This window comes from Anopheles gambiae, chromosome 3 (assembly GCF_943734735.2).
Source record: "Anopheles gambiae chromosome 3, idAnoGambNW_F1_1, whole genome shotgun sequence".
NCBI lineage: Eukaryota > Metazoa > Arthropoda > Insecta > Diptera > Culicidae > Anopheles > Anopheles gambiae.
The window spans coordinates 16,522,931-16,547,130 of record NC_064602.1 but is presented as its reverse complement, the minus strand read 5'-3'; the positions used below and the strand labels follow the sequence as shown (position 1 = coordinate 16,547,130).

The following is a 24,200-nucleotide window of genomic DNA, read 5'->3' as shown; positions in this document are numbered from 1 at the left end:
GTTTGATGCCCTATCGAACGGGAGCAGCCACCTGAAGTCGGGACGGGGACGAATCAGTCTCGATGGTTTATCGTACAAATTTCCCACTCAATGTCACAATTTATTCAACCTTTTTTTTTTTTTTGAAGAGAGAACAAGAACGAAAAGAAGAAAGTTCAAGCAACGGAGGGTTAGAGGGGTATCCATTTGCTTTCTCCAAGGAATTCGCTGGAAGTATGGTAGGAAGGTGAAGCGATAGATAGAGGTAAATATCAACTCCCAGTCCACTCCAGCGCCGCAAGAAGTTCGTTTTCGTACAAAATAGTCAATATTGAATATTCTCACCCTTATCAGCAGACTCTTGCGCCCCGTAGCGAAAGACCGGTGCGGTGTCTCGCCACCCAGTTTACGATCCCTGTTAACGGGGAGGGATGTTTCATCTTCAACCCCTCGACACGACACGAGGGAAAGCTAAAGAACTTTCATGCCCTGATAAATAAATGATCTCATCTCCTTATAGCTGGCAAACCACTCCTGCCGGGAAGGAACATGCCGAAGGATGTAAATATAACCACTACGGGGCACACTAGCTGCCTTTGCACAAACTAGCTCTGATCCTTTCACGCTTCAGTGTGCGGCGATGCTGCCATGTGAGGGAATGTGTCATCCAGTCGCCTTATAGTTTCCCTATTTTGCTGCTGCATACTCACAGGCGCATCGTAAACTAGGAGTGGGAGGGTTTTTTCCTCCTTCTGCTGGCTCCTTCTCGAACAGAGCGTGAAAGAAAAACGCACGGTGAATGCACAGGAAGTTCAGGACTGAGCACACACAAAAAAACGGGACAGGAAGTGGTCCAGGCCCGGCCTTTTTTCCAGCCTCCAGAGTGACGGCGGGCACGGTCGTCTGACGGACGACCCATCCTTGATGCTTCCTTTCCTTTTGCTCCTCTGCTTAGCTCTATCGCTATTCTCCTTTCAGCCCATTCACTTTCATCCGGCGAAGCGAAACTCTCGGGGGAAAATTGGCCAACGGCACGGCAAATACACGGGGTGCACGTGGGTGCAGTGTGCCAAACCCCGGGGCGGGAAGGAAAAGCGGAAGAAGCACAAGAGCGGGCAGCGTTTCCTTCTTATCGTGAATGGCTTTTATTAGCTCAGGCGCCCACGTGCACTCTCGATAGCGAGCTGAGTTTAGCGGCGGAAAGTAGGTGGGGAGGGGGCAACGAGAGGCACATTTTTCATCGGAACTTATTGACATTTTTAACTTAAAAAAGCATTTTGAAACGCTCGAACGAATTTCGTCACTCCCGACACTGGGGAGGGGCGCCGTGTGATGGGAAACGGAAGTTGCTTGAGAGACTGAATGGAGGAAAAAACGCGACGTATCATCCCTTTTTGAAACTTGAGCATCACCCGGCTAGATGCCAACAAGGCTGGCAATAAGAAGAAAAAAAAATGGCCTCAAAAGTACACGCAAATTTGGCCCATTGGGGGAATGTTAATAATGGTGAGGGCAGCATGTCTGGCAGCAGCAGCAGCTTAAAATGTGTAAAACGACACCAGACAATGTGTCGGCAATTTATGGTTCTGGGGTGGGGATGGGAAGGGAAGGGGAAAGGAAAATTCCATACCTTGTTACGTTGTTCGGCGACACAATCGGGGCAACACACGACTCGCGGGACTCGGTGTGTAAAGGTATTTAAAAACAGGGAACGGTTAGCGATAAAATAAAGTGCTCTTTTTAAAGTCGCGTGCGCGTGTGTTTTACCGCTTGAGGGAGGAATCAATATGCGCCAAGGATAATGTCTCATCGGGGAGAGTTTTATTTTTCGATACTTTCTTTTCACAGAAAATCCAAATATTTTTGAAGAATTTTACATGCATTTGGAATACGTTACGTCCTTGACATGTTTCTACTTCTCTCAGTATCAAATTCACCCCAAAAAGTCATATTTATGCAATGCCTTTAGTTTCTTATTCCCTTTAAAACGTGCCCGGCTCAGCATTTTCTGCAAAAATATTTGTCTTTTCCTCTGAAAAAAGCACCCCTCCCCCGTAAAACCGACCGCCCCGAAAGGTAAACAGACATTTGCTCTAATTTATTACAAATTCTTTTTCACTTATCACAACCACATGCGTTCCCCACCCGTCGGCCCTCGGCCGGGGCGCTGTCATAATGTCGGTGCCATCTCGGCAGTTTTATGAACACACCTTGGCCTCTGCCTGGCAAGAAAAACTTGGCTGGCAATCGGCCTTGGGGTAGAACCGCTCCGCTCCGAACCGCTCCACATCCCTTAAGCACATCCCACTGCATAATGTGGTGTGCGCTCTTATACGGTATAACGGTTATTGCCGCTGAAAAAGGCGCCCAAATGTCCGTTGAGAAGTTTTTTTTTTGGGAAGGGAAGCCAAAAGAAGAAGCCGAAGAGCGAACAAAAAAGTAAGAAGAAGTAATGTGTCTCAGCTCATCATGCCGCTGGCAAAGATAACGCACACAAACTTCTTTAGGGAAAATGGGTGGAAAAAACACACACTCCCGGAGACCGTGAGCGTGTGTGTGTGTTTGCCAAAGAGCTAAGCTAACATCTTACCAACTTCCGGTGCTGGTTGGCAGTGGCCACCGCCTAAGGCTACCACCGATAAACGCAGTTCTTTTCGCTTTCGCTGCTATCGCCCTCCATCCACAGCCCTGAACGTGTGCCACCGAACGCATATTCAATGATGCAATTTAGAGCAGCTCTTGTCATCATGTCGGGGGCCATTCCCGCTCTCCCCCCGCCTGCCTGAGTTTGAAGCGTTACACTTCCTGGATTCATTTTTAACTTGGCTGGTACACCGCCCTGGAATGGCCATTTTTGTTTTCAATGGCTCCGTTGAGGAAGGAAGTTTCAACTTCGAGATGGGGTGGTGCTTGGTTGCTTCTTTCCCTCGATGATGGACACTTTGCAGACACAGCTCGACGGGAAGGCGAGTCCCATCACGGCATCCCTTTGATAAGGCACAAACACACACACTTTCCGTGCATGTTTGTGTCCGTGTGTGTGTGCGTTTGTTAGCAATGGAGATTGAAGGTCCTTTTTTGCAACTTCCGCTTTGATGACCCACGATTTTCTCGTCCTAAGGTGGTTGTGCTGTTGGTCTTGCAATGTAAAAAGGTGAGACTGCCAAATGACAAACACCGTTGACAAAGTGGTCTATACAAAAGGAGCACATACAGAGGACACACGTACACATGTGTTGCCATTCTGACGCTTCCACTCATGGTGGGTGGAACCGTATTAACAGTCCTAGAGCGCACCCTTTTGCTAAACGGCACTGTCATCACCATCAACAGCAGGAATCACTCACCATCGCGCAGACATTGATCGTAGAGAGCAAAGAAATGGGAAAATGAAAGGTAAATGTATGTAAAAAAACCTTTCCTAGTAATTTTGTATGTGATTTCTTTCTTTTTTATATTGTTTAATTTATCCATTATACACTCTTTCCTCCTTTCACAGTGAATTTACAACGATGTGTTAGCAGTCAAAGGCACTAATACTTTGTTTTAGTTTTCCTTTCTACCGCTTTCTACAAGCTTTGCGGTTTACCTTTCGGTTTTATTTCACTATTTTCACTCTTCGTTTTACTGCTTATGTGATTTCAGTTTCATTTGAGTTCACTTTTTGCTTTTTTGATTCATGTTTATGTTAAGCAAATACTTCAAAGGTAAGAAATAGCTAAAATAAAAGCTTTATGTTCTCTCCAGGACACGTTTTTTTCTTAAGAGGATGGATATGAAATGATTAAAAATATGGAGAGGTATGAAAGTTTGTTTGAACTGTTGATTGTAAAACAAAGAAAGCATTTAATAAAATATCCTAACCTGAAGTAACTATAAAATCCGCAAAATCCAGGTTATTCTGAATATAACAAACAATAAGAATTGTGTTGTAACAAAAATAACCCATTCAGTTTCATTCCCAATTTCGCCGAAGGACGCACACCCACAAAAGAACAACTAATTATGTGCCATTTTTCCACAGAATCACAGCTACAATTGAGTTAAAAACAGAGGAACTTCAAAATAAAAGCACACCCCCGATTTGACCAACGACGCGCAAAGCTTCCGCTACCTTCAGCTACGTTGCTGCTGGCCCAGGGTTTGCTCTCTGGCTGCTGGTCCAGCAACGGAGCAACAAAGGCAATGGCGAACAAAAAATAACCGACGACCAACCAGCGTCAACACAGTGACTAATGGCGTTCCAGTGAAAATGGCGGTCGGCCGCGAACAGGAAACGGAGACCGAAAGGTTAACCACAATGTCGCCTCTCCCGGAACGGAGCTCCCTGTGAATGCGTGTGTGTGTGTGTGTGGGTGTATTTTCGCCGAATGATCCCTGCGACAACAATAACGATGATGGGAGGTCATTACTGAAAATGAAAATGTAATATTAATGTAGCGCTGGCGGACCAGCCGGAAATGATGCACGGGATTGAAACCGCGTCCACAAGCCCGAGGACCAAAAGCCCCGGAACGGAGTGTGGAGCGAACAACAACAGACCCACAGTGCGGAAAGCAAAAACAAAACCCTCCTGTGGTACCAGCTTTATCCAACGGCTACGGTCAAGGATGTTGGGCTTTGGCAGGTGAATGGTGCGTTACAGTGCGATGGTATTCCGGGTGTGGGTGGTGCGTCTCACATCGCACAACAACAACAACAAAACCAAAAAAAAGAAATGCACAGCGGTGGAAGGGTGCAGGGGAAGAGCAAACAAGCCAAACGGCAAATGATGGAGCATTAATTCCGGAAAAGAGCATATTTCTTCCATTAGTCCTTGGCGGCATGGAAATAAAAGTGACCAGCCTGGGGTTGTTTATCATTTTCCGAGGAATTTTACCATTCAGGTTGGTCAATCGGCTGATGGGGGGTGGTGATTTGTGCGAATGTATTGCTTGATGCAATGTGTATGCCGGTTTGGTGACGAGCATCAGGTATGATGATGCCCAGCACAATGGTTAATGTGGGTTTAATGGAATGAACTTTATAATAAAGTTCTGAAATATGATAATTGCTTCTGCATTTTAAGTATTTAATAGAAAATACAAAAGTGAATCATAAATTGAACATTTCATGTATGTAACTTCCGGAAAGGTTATATAAATATTAAACAAGAAAATAAACAAATGAAATGAAAAACAATTCAAAATAAAGAATCTGAAGTAGCCATTAAATCAATAAACAGAGAAAAACAACAAACTAAAAACACAAAAAGATTATTAATATTCTGAAAAAGCAGTCAAATGAAAACAGATAACAGTTTCGCATAAGAATAAATATTGTCTGGATTGAAATTTTGTCATTTTAAATTCATCGCACATAATTAATCTACAGCTAGCTTAAAAATCGAAGAAATAATTCTTAAAGTGAATTAAATCTTAAATAATATCCAATTAAATCTATACAAAATGAAGAATAAGAAAATAGAAAAAAAAATTCTGCGGTCACTTCTCAAATAAAATGCGAAAATATTCTTTCCTGTTATTGAAGTTGATAAATAATTACAACATCAGAGCTATCAATTTATTTTCTTGAGATACTTGAAACTTTCAGTTATCGAACTCAAGTAAACGTTTGTCGTCCAATAAATATATTTTAAAAATGTTTTAAATCTTTCATGCGAAAGGGATGAAGCTTTTAACACGCTTTGAACTACGTTATCAAACTATGAAATATGTTTCATTTACCATTTTAATCATTTTTAGCTCTTCTGTATCTGCTCGGATTCATTTAATATCCAGCCACACCCAAACACATCCTACCAACCGTTCCCTTGAAGGACTTAAATCGTTACCATCTCGACCCACATTGATAAGAAAGGTTCAATGTGTCCATATTTTAACACTCTTTATTTTTCCGGCAGCTACCTGTTCAGCTAGCCCACATCATCACCATCATTATCATCGTCGTCACCATTCAGCTCCAACCAACAGCATTTTCCGCTACCCCGGTTCATGGAAATGGGGCTTAACCGGGACCGACCATTACATCATTTCGCTTCATTTCCCTCCGCCTCACTGCGTGCGAAGGGTAGCAAAACAATGACTCTAAATGTTTTTAATGGCGGCTAGGATTTGAAATATTAGATTTTATTAGAACGGCTATCGCACCAAACCGCAAAAGGATCTCCCCGAAGGAGGCACACCAGTGGACGCCGGCAGCCGTCAGCCACTAAGGGGCGCTCTTTGTCCGTCTCACTTTAGCTCGCCATTGTCGCCGGGTGTCATTAGAAAAATCAACATCAGGTTCAGAGCTCGACCCGCACCACCTCGGCGGCCTGTCGGTGTAGCCGTCAGTTCAAACAGGGAGTGTCCCTTTTGTGATTTCCAGGGCAGCAACCACCCCGAAAGCAACACCCAGCGAGATTGAAGGGACTCAAGTGGCAGGCTTTGGCCGAACCAGGGCAACGACGAGCGAGGGGTGGTGGTGTTAATTTACGACGATGGATTTTTCTTTTTATTGTTTTTAATTATATTTAATGGCAAGTGGCGGTGGGTTCTGCGCTGCGGTACGCTGAAGGAGCAGAAACGCTCGTCTTTCGAAACCTTCCCGCTTCAAAAGCTTCAACCCAGCGAAAACAGGAACGCAAGGGCAGGGAAGGGTAAAACATCATTTTTTGGTGGCAGGAAGGAAGGAGCAGTGTGGTTGGGGGGGTTGCTGTGTATGGGATGGAGATTAATTTTCGCTTTTTACGACGAACACGGTGAACCATAAAGTTATGAGTTCCGCCGTCGCCGCCACCGCCATTGCGATCCGCGCGGTGAATGGAGGTTAGTGACGGCTCGCTATGCCAACGCTGCCACCAGCAACAACAACAATGGTGGCCGACAGGCGAGTTATGGCGAGGCTCATTCATAGGCTATGGGAAGATTTATTGAAGAACGGTTTCACACACACAGAGCCTCGGGGACGACGCACGAGCAGAACACCTTCTACCCGTCCGACCGTGCTGGGAAGATGTTTGAGATCGCTAAATTAACATGTCAAACGTTCCCGACCGCACAACGCTGACTGGTTATTTGCACATTCCCAATGCAGTCACAGTGCAGTGCATTGATTTGTGCAAAGTGCAGTTTTTAATGCTCTCGAGCAACGCCATTCTTGCATTCCTCAATTCCGGCAATTATTCTTACAGCAATTGTAAACTTCAGTCCGAAAAGTGCGGCGCAAAATTCGCACCCTTCATTCGAATGCAGGAATGTTTCAAAGGGAGCCTTGCCCTAACCTCCCACACATTAATCATCAACCGAACGCCGAATAAAAGCTTCCGAAAATGCTAACGATGCATGAAATGCAAACGATCGGTCGATGGAATTCCACCTTCAAGTGGTTTTAAGGGCAGCAAATTATCAGCACTCCGGTGCTGTGCCGATTCGCCGAAAGACAGCTCGTGAAGGTGAATCGAAACGTCCGGAATAGACAGATGGGTCAAGAGACTCTCTCTCTCTCTCTCTGTCTCTTTCATGTTCCATCCACTTCGTACCTTTCGAGCACCAACCAACTTGCATGAAGTGTGCGGGCGCAGCCTCGGACCGGTACTATTTCACTGTCTGCCTCATAATGAAGTCATTCCACCAGTCAAGCGCGGTAGAATCTTCACCTCAATGAGGCCCTTTAGGGAAATATTGCTTCCACTGTCGCTCAACGCCTTCGTCTCGCGCAAGTGGCCGCACTGTTGAACCCGAAAGCCCCCCCGGACAGACACTGAACAGCGTTTTGCAAGCGCAAAGTTGCATTAAAATAAAGTCAAAAGCTATGACCAACGAGCAGCGCCAACCAAAAAAAAGGGGTATTGGGGGTAAAAAGCTGAGAGAAAACCCCTCCTGGCCGCTTGTAGATGATTGAACCGACGCTGACCTAAGCTATCGATCGAGACTTATGGCGCTTGGTAGTACGGTGGGATTTGGGACGTGTGCTACTCGTTGTTGGTGATGCAGCAGCAGCAGCAGCATAAAGCAAAAAATCCCAACCGTCCGGACGATGGTTTCCAACATTGATCAGCGTCGTGTGTGCCAATCTTCATAGAATGTGCACACATACACACAAAAAGTAAGCTTCGTTCCTTCGTGCAAACAAATTACGACATGGCAAGTCCGCTGCACACGAACGGATGTAGACGTACACAGAAAGAGAGAGAGACCATATTGATTTATGAAGTACGTCGCCAGTCAGCTGCGCGTCGTTGGAAAGAAATTGACTGGTCTCTGGTCTGGTACCTCTTGAACGGAGTTTCCCTATCTCTCCCTCTCACTCTCTTTCCCCTTTTCCTCGGTTGATGTGGGACTCCGTTGTTGCATGCTCACGTCCCCGTGATCGCTTTTTGCCATTCCGTCCACGAGCGGCGTACCTCCTCGTTGCAATCATCGTGAACGTCAATCTGTTGCTAGTTTTATGACCCACTCCAACAACTAGCATCACACACAGAGTGACACAGTGTGTAGTGTTGGTTCCCAAGCGTATTTTTGCATGCCGTGAGTCGTGAGTGAGTTTTAAATATTTCAACTCGAACGTCAAGATGTTTCCTAGCGATATTAGCCTGTTTTTAATCAATTTTATGTTCGCAACTTGTGCCTTTTTTTTCAACACAAAGATTTACCTCGAACACTTGCTTTCAGTGACTGACACAAAGCAAGCAAGAAGCACAGCAACACAGTTTTGCTCCCATTAAACAGCGAAGTCGTTACAGTACAGTTCAATCATGCAAACGTCGATTAGAAAGCCAACGAAATAAAGACATAAACGTCAAAGCTGACACAGTGAGCGGGGGGGAAAACAGCAAGCACTGGACTGCCAGTCTGCTTGAGCGTGTTTGTACAGCGTCAATAGTACTGGAAATGGAGCTGAAATTGGCCACCCTCGGCGTCTCGTGTACCGCAAAACAGGATTCTCCATCTTTTGACTTCTCTTCCAGTCATGCAACACAAACCGAATGTCCTTCTTGTCGGACCGAGGGGGGAGTAAGAATTGCTTTATAGCTTCAATTCCCTCTGCCCAGTTACCAAGGACACTCTCTCCACCCACACACACACCGAGCTGATTGGAAAAACTGAAGCGATAACCGGACGACTTACTACCACCGGCTACACAACACGGTGCAATCATAAATGGTTGATGAAAAGGAAAACAACAGTGACGGATCACTGGGTTCTCGGTTCTAGGGCCGGTAAGGAAGGAGAAACAACAATAAACCTTCAACCTAGCAGCCACGTATCGTCCAACCGAAGCCAACACCGTAACGAACTGGGGCTATGGGGCCACAACATAGCAAACACACACACACACACACACACACACACACACACACACACACACACACACACACACACACACACACACTGCGAGTCGCTTTGAGGCTTCCAAAGGAAGGAGAGACGTATGGAATGGAAGTAACAAAAAAACGGAAACAAAAACAAAAGCCCCAACATAAATCCTTCATATCACGACAAAATGGAAAATGCTCGTTCTTGGGAGCTGCCTGCGTGTTCGTGTGTTTCTCCCAAGATGCCCCAGCCGTCCCTGTGCTGCTTATAGCGCACTAAAAATCGACCAACATTTATTGATTATGCATTGGGCAGAGCGTGATTGGTTAGGCAGGAAGGCAGGCAGGTGACGTTTTATGATTTCGTGATTTTCCTCCTCGCTCGCTTTGCAAAAAAAAGCAAGAAATAATGCCATTGTAGGACGTAGTGTTGCACACAATCGTAGGGCCAAAAGAACAAAGAACGTTTCACGCCATTTCAATTGCGATGCGGTTAAAGACTTTAACCCGAGGTCGTTAATATTTGAATGCTCGTTTAGGGAGATATTTTACGTTAAAACTGGCTTCCCTTTTTATTTAACATGACCATTCCCGCGATGATCGATCCTGTCGTTATTGATAAATGGAGAGGTTAAAACAACGAAGGGATGGCGAAAATCAATAAGGGGTGATTTTTTTATGCACATGTAAAGTTATCGCATGGGTTTCCCTCAAACTTGTGGTTCCTGCACCGTGTCGATGATAAGGCTCTTCTCTTAAAAAATGTTTCTTTACTGCTGTTAGATTTATATGTTGATTCAGGTTGCTTTTGCAAGCCAAACAAAATGATAATTAAAATTCTCTTCGACAAACGGTTTTGACTGAACCAAAGCCTTGATAACATACTCTCTCTCTCTCACTTTTTGGCTCAATAATTGTTGTTGGTCAAGGCCTGCCTCTGTAATACTACTTTTGGGGTTGGCTTTCAGTGACTTATTGATTCCCCCCATAGCAGGATAGTCGGTCCTACGTATGGCGGCACGGTCCTTTAGGGGCTCGAATCTACGACTGGCATGTTGTTAAAATCGTGCGAGTAGACGACTGTACCACGAGACCGGCACAAACTGATAACACACAATCAGTACAAAAAAGAAAAACTCAGATATGAGTTCTTTGGAAACGAATAATTAAATTTAAATTAAAGTTATACTAAAAAAATGGAATGGAATAGATGAACAGATAAATCAGATGTACGGAGACGGTAAATATTTTAACAATTTTAAAGTGATTTGATCTAGTTTTCGCCTTATATTTGGTGTATAGGTATGTAGCACGAGGCACAGTAAAAACTTCATTAATTTACAATCATTAAAGTAAATCAATTTAGAATAACCAAAATTCACCAAAAAAAATTTTGGTTTTACCCAAGACATCAACAAGCATTTAATAAACTTGCCAAAATTATAATAAAAAAAGAATATTAAATATAATAATCATATGGTATCAGTGCAAACTAACAGATTTTATTCAATCAAAAATGAATGTAATTGTAAAGGAAAAAATCTCTAACTGTTTCACACACACTCATCACTTCGCTTCAAATACAAAAAAGGTGCAAAAGCAAATGCATACTGCTCTCCCACCAGCAACAACAGCTGCCAAAATGAACATCCCAACCCAATGGCTGACAAAAAGGTAAACGATGCAACACGCCACCCCAATGCACCTTGCGGAGAAGAATGGCAAACCGACGACAAACGGCAACGACTTCGTGTTAATCCTGTTGTCATCTACCAAGTCACGGTATTCCGTCACCCGGCACGTTTCGAATTCGGGGCCAACATAATCATCCTCCCTACCGAGCACCAGTGGGTGCTGAATGTGTACGGGAGGGTGTGTCAGTTCAGAACTCACTGAATGGTGCCACCCAAAACAGCAGCAAAAAAAAAACAACGGAAGAGTAAACTTGTGATCCATTTGCAGATTTTCTACACCTGAAGCAATCGGGCAAAAGGACACGAGAATGAAAAACAAGCGAGAAGGAGCGAGGCTCATCTCCTCTCCAAACCCACAGGAAGGTTTGAAAATGAAAAATAATTTTCTTCCCATTGTGCAGCCGAAATGGTACGGCGGCAGAAACGTGTCAGCAGTCGTATGAAGATGGAACGGTGCAAGAAAGGAAGCCTATGTTTCTTGATAGAAAATGGTTTGGCAATGACTGCGGGCCGGCGGCCCGTATTACCGCCCCGTGCAGCATTGCAGAAACTGCAGAACAAGAGCCAGCAGAGAGTGGAATTTTCTTCAGCATTGTCTTTCCATTCCTGCTTGTCTTTGTATGTGTCTCTGTGTGTGTGCCAAATCTTCTTCCAGTGCCTTTAGATGGGTGCCACAGAACGGAAGCAAGGCTACCCCTTTTCCCCACCGGTGTGCAACCCCAACCCCACCGAGCGCTGTGTCTGTTCGTGGCAGTGGTCTGGCAAGCAGAAAAGAAAATACAAATAGTGATTTTTCATTTTAAATGAGAGCAATTTGTTATCCCTGATGAGGATAATGTAGATTTGTTATCCTGCTTCATCCGTGAGCAATGCCCGTATAACAAATTCAGGCGTACATGCACACGAGCCCAGCCACACATCACCATCAGAGGCAGAGCACAAAACAACACAACACAAGCAGTCAGCCATTTGTTGCTGGCATATCCTTTCGGTTGGCCCATTATTGTACGGGCATGCTGCTGCGAGAGCTCCATGCTGAAACACACAGCAATGGTTTCCCCGGTACACCCAGTTCGTAATCTCACCTCAAGGTTGCACAAAACGGCAGGGTGATGAGTGAAAAACGGGGGCAAAAAACAAGCGAAAAGAAAACGAGCCTCCTTCTAAGTGGGAGTGCCGTTGGGCGGGATCGAAAGGTGCGCTGCAGAAGTGGTGGCAGGCGCACAACACACAAACACACACATGGTGGAGGGCGAGAGCAAAACTGATCCTGTGAAGATTAAACAACGAATGAAACAAAACCACACACACGAACACACATACATCCCTGTGGAAATCCTGTTAGGCAGTACAAAAAGGGAAAAAAGTTGGGAGAAATTTTCCTTCCGTCAAACCCCATCCCGTACGCTGTCGGGAGCTTTCAAGAAAAGCTTCACGCCTCGTGCATTCATACACTTTTTTTGTGTTTTTGTGATGCGAGTGTGGGCCAGGAAGTTGCGTTTGAACTCTTCCCATCGGTAGACTTGTAATGAAAGAATCTTGTACACTGTTTTACGCTACGGTAAGGAAGGAACCTGCTTGAGTCCGCTTGCTTGCTTGCTTACCTGGCATGCTGTGGTCCTACGTTGCCGATGTCGTGCGCCGAGCTGGCCGTTATTTGTGAGTCATTAATCGCGAACGATTCCATGCCTAATGGGTTTTTGCATTTGTCTGTAATTAAAGAGCAAACGATGAATTTGTTAGTGTGCGGGAGTTTGGTTAGAACTGGGTCAATTAGTATTCGGTGTTGAGGAGGGAACAGGTTTGTGGGTTCGGTTTTTTGTGGAACAGGGCCAGTAGGTTGTCATGAATTAAGTGTTGCTTAATATTGGTGCAAAGATTATGTCTTCTGGTTTGTAACTTTGATGTACTTTGCAAACAACCTTTACAAGGTGCACTAACAGGATAACAGTAATACTAGACAAGACTAGACCATTTTGCACGATAATGATACGAGAAGAAGATACATTTAATACTATGATCAATTTCAGCTTTTGGATGAAGATACAGATGGTTTTCGACTTTATTAATACTTTCTCATTAACCGTGAACTTGTTGAAAGTCAACTCCAAAAACCCAACTTAATGTGAACTTAAACTGAAACTCGATGAGAAAGAACTGATTTGTCAGTTTACAATTAATGTTTCAATTCTCCAAAATCCAAAATAATATCGAATTTTGATGTGTTTTACTTGGTATCTTAATCTTTTTTTTATTTAGTGAAAGGATTTTGGCTTATCCTAGTTTCACTGTAAATTTTTTTGCGAATTGTATGAACATTAAGTAGCCCAATATTGTATTAAAAACATAACAAACAGTCAAATAATTGTATCAGAGTTTTCTAAATAAGATACAAACATCAAGATATTAACTAAACATCGTTATAAGCTACCCATCAGCCCCAATCATTGACGATTTAACATCTCGACGTTTCATACCCAACAAGTGTGCTAGCAGCATGCAGAAAGCTGTAAAAAGTCACGTCATGCTGCTCCGTACAATTCAAACTCGTAAGAACTCTTGAGCGTATTTATAAATACAATTCTTCGCTAACAATTACGCACCGACGATCTTCAGATCGACCTCTAACCATCGGCACCGCAGCAACGGCAGCAGCATCGGCACGTCATCGCACGTTCGACGGGGCTGGCGAATAATTGTTGCTCCCGTAATCAAGTTACTAAAGCTGTACCTTAACGTATTCATTAAAATATTATTTCTTCCCGCACTGTGCTCGACCGTCCATCATCGTTCGCTCAAGTGCTGGAATGCTGCTGGTGCTGCAATCACATTCAAGCCGTTTCTCGTCCGTACTCCGCAAGAAGCTAAAGCTCGACGTGGGGAGGAAACGCAAGAAATTGATGAAATGAAAAGCGCAACCCGATTGCATCGTCATAACCTGCGCACGACAACCCCAAGTGGTGCTGGGTCGGTTGGCCGTTTGCTGTCTGCTCGAAATAAAACGACCGAACGCAAAAGGGCCTGCGCCTTGTCAGCCGTTCTAAGGGGCAGCGTCTGAGCGGGCTGCATTTTCAAGAGTATAATTATGGCAGGAGAGCTATGGAGACTTGATGATGATGATGGTGGTGGTAGTGGTGGTGGTGGTAGTGTTGAAGAAACACCTTCACCGGGCAGGTCGAAATTGAAGGGGCTAAATTGCATCTGCTCTCGACCTGCTTTTTCCAGCCGCTCCATAATTCTTGGATGCACACAATTCCACGAAGTTAAATCCCCGGCCACCGGCACTATGAAACGTATCTTTGTGTGTGTGTGGGGGATACGCCTTCCGTGGTCGTCATAAATTTAAGACCACTTTTCCCTCCATTCCGGAGATGAAGTGAAGGTCTGAAGTTCACTCACAGCGGTGCCCAATGCTCGGTGCGCGCCTCAAGTGCCGTGTAAGGGAAATCCTCTCGACGTACCTTGATTTCAGTCCAGGCAAGGACGCATTTTACGCCCATCTTCTATCACGTGTGAGTGTGTTCGCGGTTTCATTTCACTAGATTGTACGCTGAACTGATCCAACCGGAAACTCCGAAGCCGGGCAAGTGCAAAAGATAATGAGAAATATTCGAACAGTTTTGGTCGCCCTCCCGGGACCGCAGATCGGATCCCAGAAATGCTTACAAATTACTATACATATCGGTGTGTGTGTGTGTGTACGACTGTATGGCTTAGTCGACCAATCCCACCAAGAAATGTTCTAACTCAGCGCACAATTAATCGCCATGAAGTGGAAAGCAAAAGTTTCGCCTCATCATCATCGTCCCTCGCTTTTCGGGAGAATTGCGGAATGTGCCCCAAGACACCGCCGTGATGACCGTGACCTGCTTACGGGTATCTCTTCCTACTTGTCTTTGCTCTTGTTTGTGATTTAACTTTGGCAAAACTCCTTTTTGTCTGTCCCGACACGCCATCATCGTTATCATTCGATCGGAAAACTTAGGTCAAACGCGTTGCTAATTCTAGTCTGCTTCTACCCTGTGGTGATGGTGAATAGATTTGCTTCTCAATTTGCTCGATGCTCGTAACGCATCTCATGCACGAAGAAGGGAAAAAAGCGCGCCTAGGAACTTTGGTTTTTTCGCACTCTATCTCTCTAGGAACAGCGGAAGCAGAGACAATAATGGCAGTAGAACTTTCGCTAAACCAAAACTTTTCTAATCACTAATTGATTGGATGCGAGAAAGGATGGTCCATCGGGAATGACCGCCACTCCTAGTACTTAGGACGCGGGGGGTAATGCAGTACAAATTGTTCACGGAAATACTTAAGCGTAATTGAGTGGTGGTATTTTGTGGACCAAGAATGTCATCTTGAAGACTATAAGCTACAAGAAGTTTAATCATAGTTAAAATGAGCTAAGAACTTCGTTATATTCAAAGCAATCACTGGAACAAGGAAACCAATCACGGCCTCAAGAAACATGAGAAACATGGATTTGAAAGGAAGTCAAGTCACAAATAAGACATTCTTAAGGGCCTTTCAAAGTATTGAAGAATGCGTTATAAATAATCTTTAACTGATATACACATTATGAAAGACGTAACAATCCTTCCTTGGTGAAAAATTCGACAACTTCCACATCATTTAATGATCTCTATAGCCATCTCTTCAAAGTTCTTCAAACGACCGACACAAAAAGAACTCCATCAAGACACTAATTGTCATGCACAGGGGTCTAGTGGAAGCTCCGATTTCTTCCGCGTCGAAATTGGACACCACCCCAATGCGTTGCGCTTAACCCTTAACGAACCGCGCATCGATTAGCCTTTGATTATGGGCCTTTTTATGCTCTCCAAAGCCAGAGCCCGTTCCTTCACCCTCATGTAAACTGACAGCCGATTCTAATTATCCATTCTTATTCTAGGCCCAGGCATTTTTTTGTTGTCTAGCCGCGAAATATGAACCTTTTCCCTCGGTTTTAAATGCGTCCGCGTTGATGGAGGAACCTCGGGGTCTCGGTACAGTGCTTGCTTGCTTCATCAACATTGATTGGTGGTTGGGTAAAACCGTGCCTGCACAAACAGACCCTAACGAAACAGGGAAAAGGCGAACGGTAGGGAAGCGAATGTGTGGAGTGAAATCAAATTTCACCCACAGAATGACATTTAAATGTCACTCAGTGCTCGATTCGTCATCATTAAAATCGAATATTCTGGTTGTGTGTGTGAGAGGGCTAGTATCTTCGTCGCGCTTGAGCTGATGGCAGAACGGGGCAAAGTCTGTCTGGCTCGAGAGTTTTGATTTCAAAATGATGCGCCAGCGATACGGTTTTCAATGCTCAAAATGATTGTTGGAGTTATTACACTAGTGGTTGTTGAACCGGGCGTTGAGGATGCTACATAGCAAACCAAACCCCATTGATATCACGTCCCAAACTACACAAAGTATGAAACAATGAGAGCTCTTTGTGGTGGTGATGCTGTTTTGAATGCACAATATCCACACGCCCGTTGCCCAGGGGGGCACAATATCCGTGCCCTCGGCGCGACCTCTTCCTTGATTGAGTAGGGAAATGTTTTCAGATTCTAGGCAGGGTGGCGCCTCGCTGCAGTTCAAATCATTGAACGTCAATATTGAAGGATTCGTCCGCCGTGCGATGCAATGTCTACAGCGCACAATGGAAACAGCGCGCCTGGCACACTTCCAAGAATTAGCCCCATTGCAGTGCATGGGATCGGTTTTCACCCAAACAAAAGCGTCCACCCCCACCATTTCAATAGGGGGGCTTATCAGATTAAAATACTATTCAATTCTACAATACGAGGACAATACGGGCAAGCCGTGGGCACTGCGGGAACTGAAGATGAATTCTTCAAAACTAATCAGATATAGTACGCAAGCACACAAACAAACGAACGAAGTCATCCAAAATGGAAGCCCTTTCCAGGTAAATGCCGCTCATCTTCCGCAGCAACTTCATCATCCTTTATTGCGATGCCAAAACATCACCGACTCCTCGGGCACACCTTCAATCATTCGTCGCTTTATGACTCCCATTTGCTTCGTAAAAAGGTGGATGAAAACAATTTTTCCAGTTTGCAGGCCCACCAAAATGATGCCCCGGGTGATGTATAGGCGACACCATTCGGCGCTGGTACTAAATGAATACTTAATGGTACAATTTCCATGTAGCAGCAGCAGCATAAAGTGAAGTTGCATTACGATTTCTTCTGTTTTGCGTTCTGCGAATGTTGAATGCTTCTCAGCCTTTGATGTCGGGTGGGAGGTGGTGGTTATATCTACGGCAGGACCACATAAAACGGAACTATTGCAACACGGAAGGCGGAAGCGATTGTTCTTCAGCTCCTTCAGGAGTGATCAGGTAAGGCGAGTATTTCGAGACGAGAAGGTTTTCGTGTATTCTTCAGCTCAAATCACCCCACCGTGCAGCAATAACGTCAGTGACGTATTTTTCCTTTTTTTGCCAAAATGGACTCACATTCCCAAACTCTACCTCAAGCAAACGGGTCGGGTTTGCCCTTTACTGACGAACGGTATAAATTTGTAAATAAGTAATCGCGTGCCTAAATAAAATATGTATTTTTATTATTCCCGGCTCACTGGGCCCCTTGCCTTTGTTCCCCGTCCGGAAAGGATCTCGTGTTTTTCGCGTTTCACCTGTACATGTGTGTGTGTGTGTGTGGGTATGTTGAAGGGAAGAAAAGGTGAACCTCTGTGCCGGTTTATTTGCCTCACCGATGGTACCTTCAATGGAAACGTTTTGGTCGTTCCTACCGGCTGGGGTGATGGGTTCAGCGAAAAGCGGCCACTGAACCATGTAATCGAGAGCACAAAACCAAGACACGGCCAGGCAGTAAACAAAAGACCGCCGGGGAAACCGTCGGGCAGCAGCAAAGCAGGCACTCCGCCCGCAAAAACGGTTTTATGCGCCCCGTTCATCATGGTCGCGCGTCCGGGGCGTCGTACACGGTGGAAAAAGATTTGAGCAAACGAGCGTACGAGACGTTTCCGTTCGGAAGAACTCCCCCATTTCCGAATGGGGAGGGGTAGAACATGGAGTCCAATTCCTATACCTGCCGAGTGGGGCTGGTTTGGGGAACTTTTTCATCAATAATAAATTGATTTTCTGCCCCAGCACAATTCAGCAATACGTTCGGGATGGCGCCATTTTGGTTTGGTGCGGTGGACTGTTGCGCTTTTTCTCCGTCGTCAAGCGAGACTCATTGGGCATTGGGTATGGACATCAGAGAGGACTTCTTACGACACACGATTCGGCAGAATAACAACAACATCTTCCACCAGCGAGAGCCAGGATAAATTATTCACCCAATGTACTCCGAAAACCCAGGCACGACTATGTCCGTCCAGACGATGACCATCAAAGGGAAGGGATTTAGAGGGACGGCGGGAGGTCTAGCGTCTTGGGCAATCTTGTGCGGACATGTCGATCTTACCTGGTGGACGTGTGGTGTGTGTTGATCCATCCAACCCAACCCAACCCGCCCGTATTTCGGGTGTAAATCCAACGGAATGGGTTTGCATGGCGCATGGCTTTATTGGTCCTTCGAGCCGCCGGAAGATGGGAAGGTTGGAAAAACTTGGACAACGCAAACGGAAAAAAACACGTCCCGAGCACGGACAGTCGTCATAAAATTGCATGACAACGGGTTTTTCTATTGCCGTTGCTGCTGTTGTTGTTTGCTTCCTTCCGGGAATTAGTAGTAAGGTTCAACAAAAGTTAAGGATGATCCCATGACGGAAATGGGGACATAAGTGTGTCTCTGTGTGGAACACAAATAACCGTCCCCTCTCCGCTTCAAACAAATTCCATCCATTTAGGGGATGAGATGAGGTGAGTTTGGGGTTTATGTTTTTCCTTTTTTTCGGATCGGTCTGTCAAGTCTCCGTCACCATGGTCGAATGCCGACCGCCACTACTGCCCGGAATGGACCTCAGTTTATTGAACCACCATAAAAAAGGGAGCGAGCCGAGTATAACCCAACTCGGTTGGCGAGAGGAAGCAAATAAAAATATTAAATTATCTACCAATGGGAGTCTAGGCGGCCCAGCTAGGGCAGAATGGGCTCTCTCATCAATCCGGGACAGAGAGAGGCAAACCCTCAAGTCTAAACCTAGGTGGACGCCGCGTGGGACAGTGTTGTTCGGAAATGTTTACGGATATGAATTTTATAGCAGATTAATTCCTTTAACATCCCAATAGCTTGACCGGCACGGCACGGAGTAGCAAAGGTAGGTGGGCTTCGGTCGACCGGTCAGGGTCGGCACATGGGTTGAACGCTCATAAACAACTTTTGCTCCTGGTGTTGTCCTTTGCTCGGACGACCGGTTGGCAATCAAATTGTGACCCTTTTTTATGCTATTGCTTGGGGAAGTCGCTCAACAGCCAGTAGGCTCCTAGGCTAGACTATTGGGGGGGCTGTACGCACGATTTGTCTGAAATGTATGTGCAAATTTGACAATCGCCTGAAATGTGTTTGATTGTTTAGGGACTGATGGTGTGATTTTGCGTAAGTCGTGTTTTTTTTTTTTGTCGAATAAGTATTTTTCAGGCCGCTGCCGTCCCGCTGTGAGCTGATTAAAGGTTATTGGTGGGCGCAATGGGATCAAGGGGTTTTAAGGATTAGAGTTGAAGTTGAAATAGCTGTTGGTTATTGAGCCAGCAATGAAGAAGTCAGCAAAGAACGTAAATGTTATAGCTGGTTATTTTCTTTTTATTTTTAATTCTTTTGAATCATTTAAGTACCTTAGTAATAACTTAGTAAAAATAATTAGAAATTGAGGACTAGAAACTAGACAAGGAAACTAGAAAGTGACATTGAGCAGAAGTAGAACTGATAATGATTGACATTAATAGCATACAAATTGCGATAACAATGTACTTGAACCTAAATATAAGACGGCCACAATGTATAACGTTTCTCACAAGGACTCATGACTTAAATTTAAATATCCCACACCACTATAAAATACAGTATGATCATCCTCCAGGTAAAATCAACTGCTAACACACACACACAGCACCGTTTATCCGGCCATGATCCCGTCAGAAAATCCCATCCCGTCAACACAAATGATGCATTGTCCTGGAAACGGGTCCATTGCCCATCCCGCACTGTCCCTGTTCCGGCAAATTTAAGCCCCAATGACAACAATTGCGGTTGGCCATGTTTTTCCTCCGTATGGTGACCGTTCAGAGAGCACAATGCAGGAGGCAAAGGATTCAGGCCCGTACCCAGTGTTAAAAATTACGTAAATAATCCCATCACTGCAACGGACGGCCGGCCGAACGCAAACAGCATTCCAATTACTGCCATTGTTTCAGTAATTTGCACAAACTTTGCTCCCGCCAGCCTGGCCCACCAGGGTGTTCCCTGGTTTGTCAAAGTGCAGGCGAAACAATCATCATCTTTTTCTCCTCGCCCGATACACGGGCGAAGTTCAATTATGGGATGCTGCGACGGGTAGAAAGCAGTGGACCACGTAGCGATGTCTTTGTTCCTGTGCTCCTGTGAGTTCCCGACACAAACCAAACGATGGACAACTTAAGCTTCCTGGGTGTGCATGTACGATGCTGCCGTCGGACCGATTCGACACACCTCATCATACTTTCTGTTTTTGCTTGTGCTGAACGTACCAACTCTGTGTAGCAAATGTCTCGATCGTCTGGTCAGGGGTTGGTAGTTGCACAACTGGCGCTACTTTTCCTGATTTGTTCCCATGCATTTGCGGCAGGTGCAGGGCTCGTGGTGTGCGTGGGAGAACCGGGTGCACCTGCCAGTATTATTGCAACGTTGCAAACGCGTGACGGTTCGGTACGTGCGAAGCAGTCAACTGGTATGTAAAGAAATATTTGACATGTTTATAAGTCGGTAAGGGAAAACATTATCTTGCCTGTGCCACTCCACATAAACACTCACAGCTCACAGCTCACCGGTCATCGTAAGGATCTTATTTGATGCTGGCACCATGTTTGCAACCTCCGTTCTTGCTCCCTGCTCGCTTATGTTGGGCGACCATGGCTTACCATGGTAACAAACAACTTTTGCGCCAAAAATGCATTCCAACCTGGTGCAGCATGGGTGCAAATTTTTGCACTGCACGGAGCTGCATACTATGATGCACGGGATGGAAAATTTCAATCACACCCCACACTGGTGTGGATGGGTTGCTGGTAAAAGGGGGATATTTCTCAGCCAACGCTGAAAACAACGAACACACAGCGTGTGTGGTTTTGGAGGTCTGAGGCTAGAGGTCCAGCGAGCGAGTTGGTCCGCGGGATGTGGTTTTCGGTGTGCAACAAAGTGAAGTTGGTGGCGTGTGTGTTTGTGTAGCTGCTGCTTGCTGCTACAATTTTCACCTAAAACCGTAGCCAAACCGGTCAGAAAACCACCTTGCTGGGAAAAGGTAAAATTGCAAGCTTTTTCAAACCGGCACTGCACTCAGAAATGTACACCGAAACATGGGTTTTTATTCGTGTGTGTGGCCACATAAGACTGTGCTGCTGTTGGTGGGACGAGAGGGTACCACGCTGTCCGACATGTGTAGCTACAACGTTCTAAATTTCGGACAGTTCACGTATGAAGCGTGATGAGCACAGTAAAATACAAACATTTTCAACTGAGGAGAAATGAAGGATTACAGTTCGCCGTATGCCAATCAAGCAATTGTGTTTTTAATTGTGTTTGTAAACCTTGAAAACTATAATAAAAAAAGTAATATACATGCTTATAGACTTGCCTTGACTTGGAATATTCGTAGCATTGATAAATATTGTTTACTAAAAATATATCAAAAATAAACAAAACTTTCATTTTTGTGGTACTAATCTAGATCAATAGTAAAAATTAAATTGACGGATCAAGTTAAAAATTTAATAAAAACCAAACTAGATAAAGCCAATCAAAAAAACATCTTATACCTTCAAGAGTGTGTTGCTCCTCACAGGTCATTCCAAGACAAGATTCCACGAAGTAATAAAAACATTTCGATGAGTTACAATACACCATGCATAATTTTATACTCAAGTTAAAGTATTTATTTTAATTTTTTTAATGGAATCAATCAGGAAAACATGAATCACTCAAAAAGAATAAGAGACTATTAATCAATGTATTTGAACTACTGAGATAGGTATTCAATAGAACTCATATCGATTGTATTCACTATTTAGTCATATTTTGTGAACTATTCAGCACACTTTCTCGAATTTCTATGAGATTGATTAGGAGCATTAACTAAGGCTAAATATGCAAAATAATATTTCATTTATTTAAAAATGGTTACAGTCGGAAAAAGTGGATTTCAACATAATATTGCAATAAAACTTAATAATAGTCGTTTACTTTTCCAGATTATCTGTGCTCCAATCACGATGCTATTCCAAGATTACACGGCTATAACATCGCAATTGCTCCAACACAGCTCATCGGGTCCAATTTACCGCAAGAGATTAATGGGATTTGCAACAGTAGCATAACCACCATATAGGTCAATCATCCGTAAAATAAAGAAACCAGATTTTGTCCCAATTTCACCAACCCACAGTAGCAGCACCCACAAACAATTCCACACACACATTCACGCAAGAAAGGAAACAATGGCGGAAATTAAGTACGGAGTTTTGTTGCGTGGGTCTGTGTATCCTTTTTTGCAAAAAACCACTCCAAATACCACAAAACAAGCGGTACTGGTTAGGTCGGTTGGGGTCAAATAATAATGGCACACCGGCCAACAATGGCACCCGCATCACCCGCAAGGGGGTGATGAAATTCACCCGAGAGAATCCCAGACCTCCGATGGTATGGTTTGGCACAAACAACTTCCACACAGGACCAGCCAGCCAATTGGACAGCCGGTACCACCAGAAAGGAGGAGAGCGCGCGCGCGCGCGTGTTGCAGCAAATTGTGGTCAAATTTATTGATTAATATTTTTCCCATCTCCGTCCCGGTTTTGGGATAATAGATTGTTGTTCAGGAGCGCTCATCCATCCAGAGCTGCATGCACAGCACACACACACACACCCGGACAGTGGGTTGATTGGTAGTTGCGTACAATTGATTGTTTTGTGCGGCGGGACCAAAAACGAGCCAAGGAGTTTGCGTTTAATTTCTGGGTCAATTTGTTTTCCTTTCCCGCAAACGATTCCTGCAGGACAGGAAATTAACCGGATGTCGTGCAATATTGGTTCCCGGCGAGCGAGACTGCCGACCCGTACAAACCGATGGTGAAGAAGTGTTGTGGCCAATGTATTGGTAGATGGTTTGCGTTGTTTTAGGACAGAGAAAATGGTTTGTTTTCGCGATGATGACGATGAAGAAAAGCTTTTTTTTAAGATTTTGCAAAAAAATCATTTATAACTAACACAAGCTTAAGATGAAAACAGAAGAGATTATTATGCAAAGTAAACTATTTATAAGTATTTTCCTTAAGCTAAGAATCTCTTCTCGGAGCAGCTAACTTCATCCGTACCATCCATCATATCCTATCATATCCTTAGGCGGGTGCACATCAAAGCCAAATGCACTTTTCCGCTCTCGTTTCTTCCCCCAAAATGAAAAGTACAATAAAAGGCATCATCAAAGAGTTCCACTCCGATGCATCGCCAAAACCTGTTACAACGAAGCCAAAATTTAGCCTCACAAAACTCACCGCTGAAGGCAAGCATTCTCGGCAAGATGGCAAGCTAGATAAACTTACTTTCTAGTAACAGTACCACAGTGCTACCCAGTAACGAAAAGGGCAAGATGAAACTTTCCGCCCGTTATTTCGAGCGCGCTTTGTCTTACCGGACAAAGATTCATCGCAAGCATCTTTAAAAGCTCACAAAATCACAGCAGCACCTGGATGGGGTGCTGGTGATGTTGGGTAAGATTATCATGTGCTCTGCTGCTACTTGGTATGAAGGAAGCAGAAATTCACTTAGTCTGCGAGGAAAGTTGACTGAGGTTCGTGTATTTTTGGAGCGAAACAGGAAGTTTTCCTTTCAACTTCTTCAACAGTTTAAGCGTCGGGCGAGGTAAATTGATTCTCTTCCGTGCGAGAGTCGTGTTGCTTTCGCGCAGGTGGTGTCCTGCGCGTTTCTGCCCGTTTCAGGTGACTGGCCGCCGAAGAAACAGCTTATAATTATGCAAATCAGGCGCTCGAGATTTTCCAACACAAAAATACTTGCCTCAATGTTTAAAGTTTGATTGATTTGTGTGTG

General features: G+C 44.7%; 1 protein-coding gene across 7 annotated transcripts in view; it reads right to left on the bottom strand.

The window, feature by feature from the left end:
- The window catches only part of LOC4578049 (discoidin domain-containing receptor tyrosine kinase B), a 253,601-nt gene that overhangs the window by 103,645 nt on the left and 125,756 nt on the right, over positions 1-24,200 (bottom strand). For all 7 annotated transcript variants that reach the window (XR_009765848.1, XR_009765849.1, XM_061655110.1 and 4 more), the window contains one exon: positions 12,576-12,681. Coding sequence is in view for 5 of the 7 variants with exons in the window: in XM_061655110.1 (XP_061511094.1) it covers positions 12,576-12,681 (106 nt within the window). In the remaining 2 variants the exon portion in view is untranslated. The remainder of the gene's footprint in view (positions 1-12,575; positions 12,682-24,200) is intronic.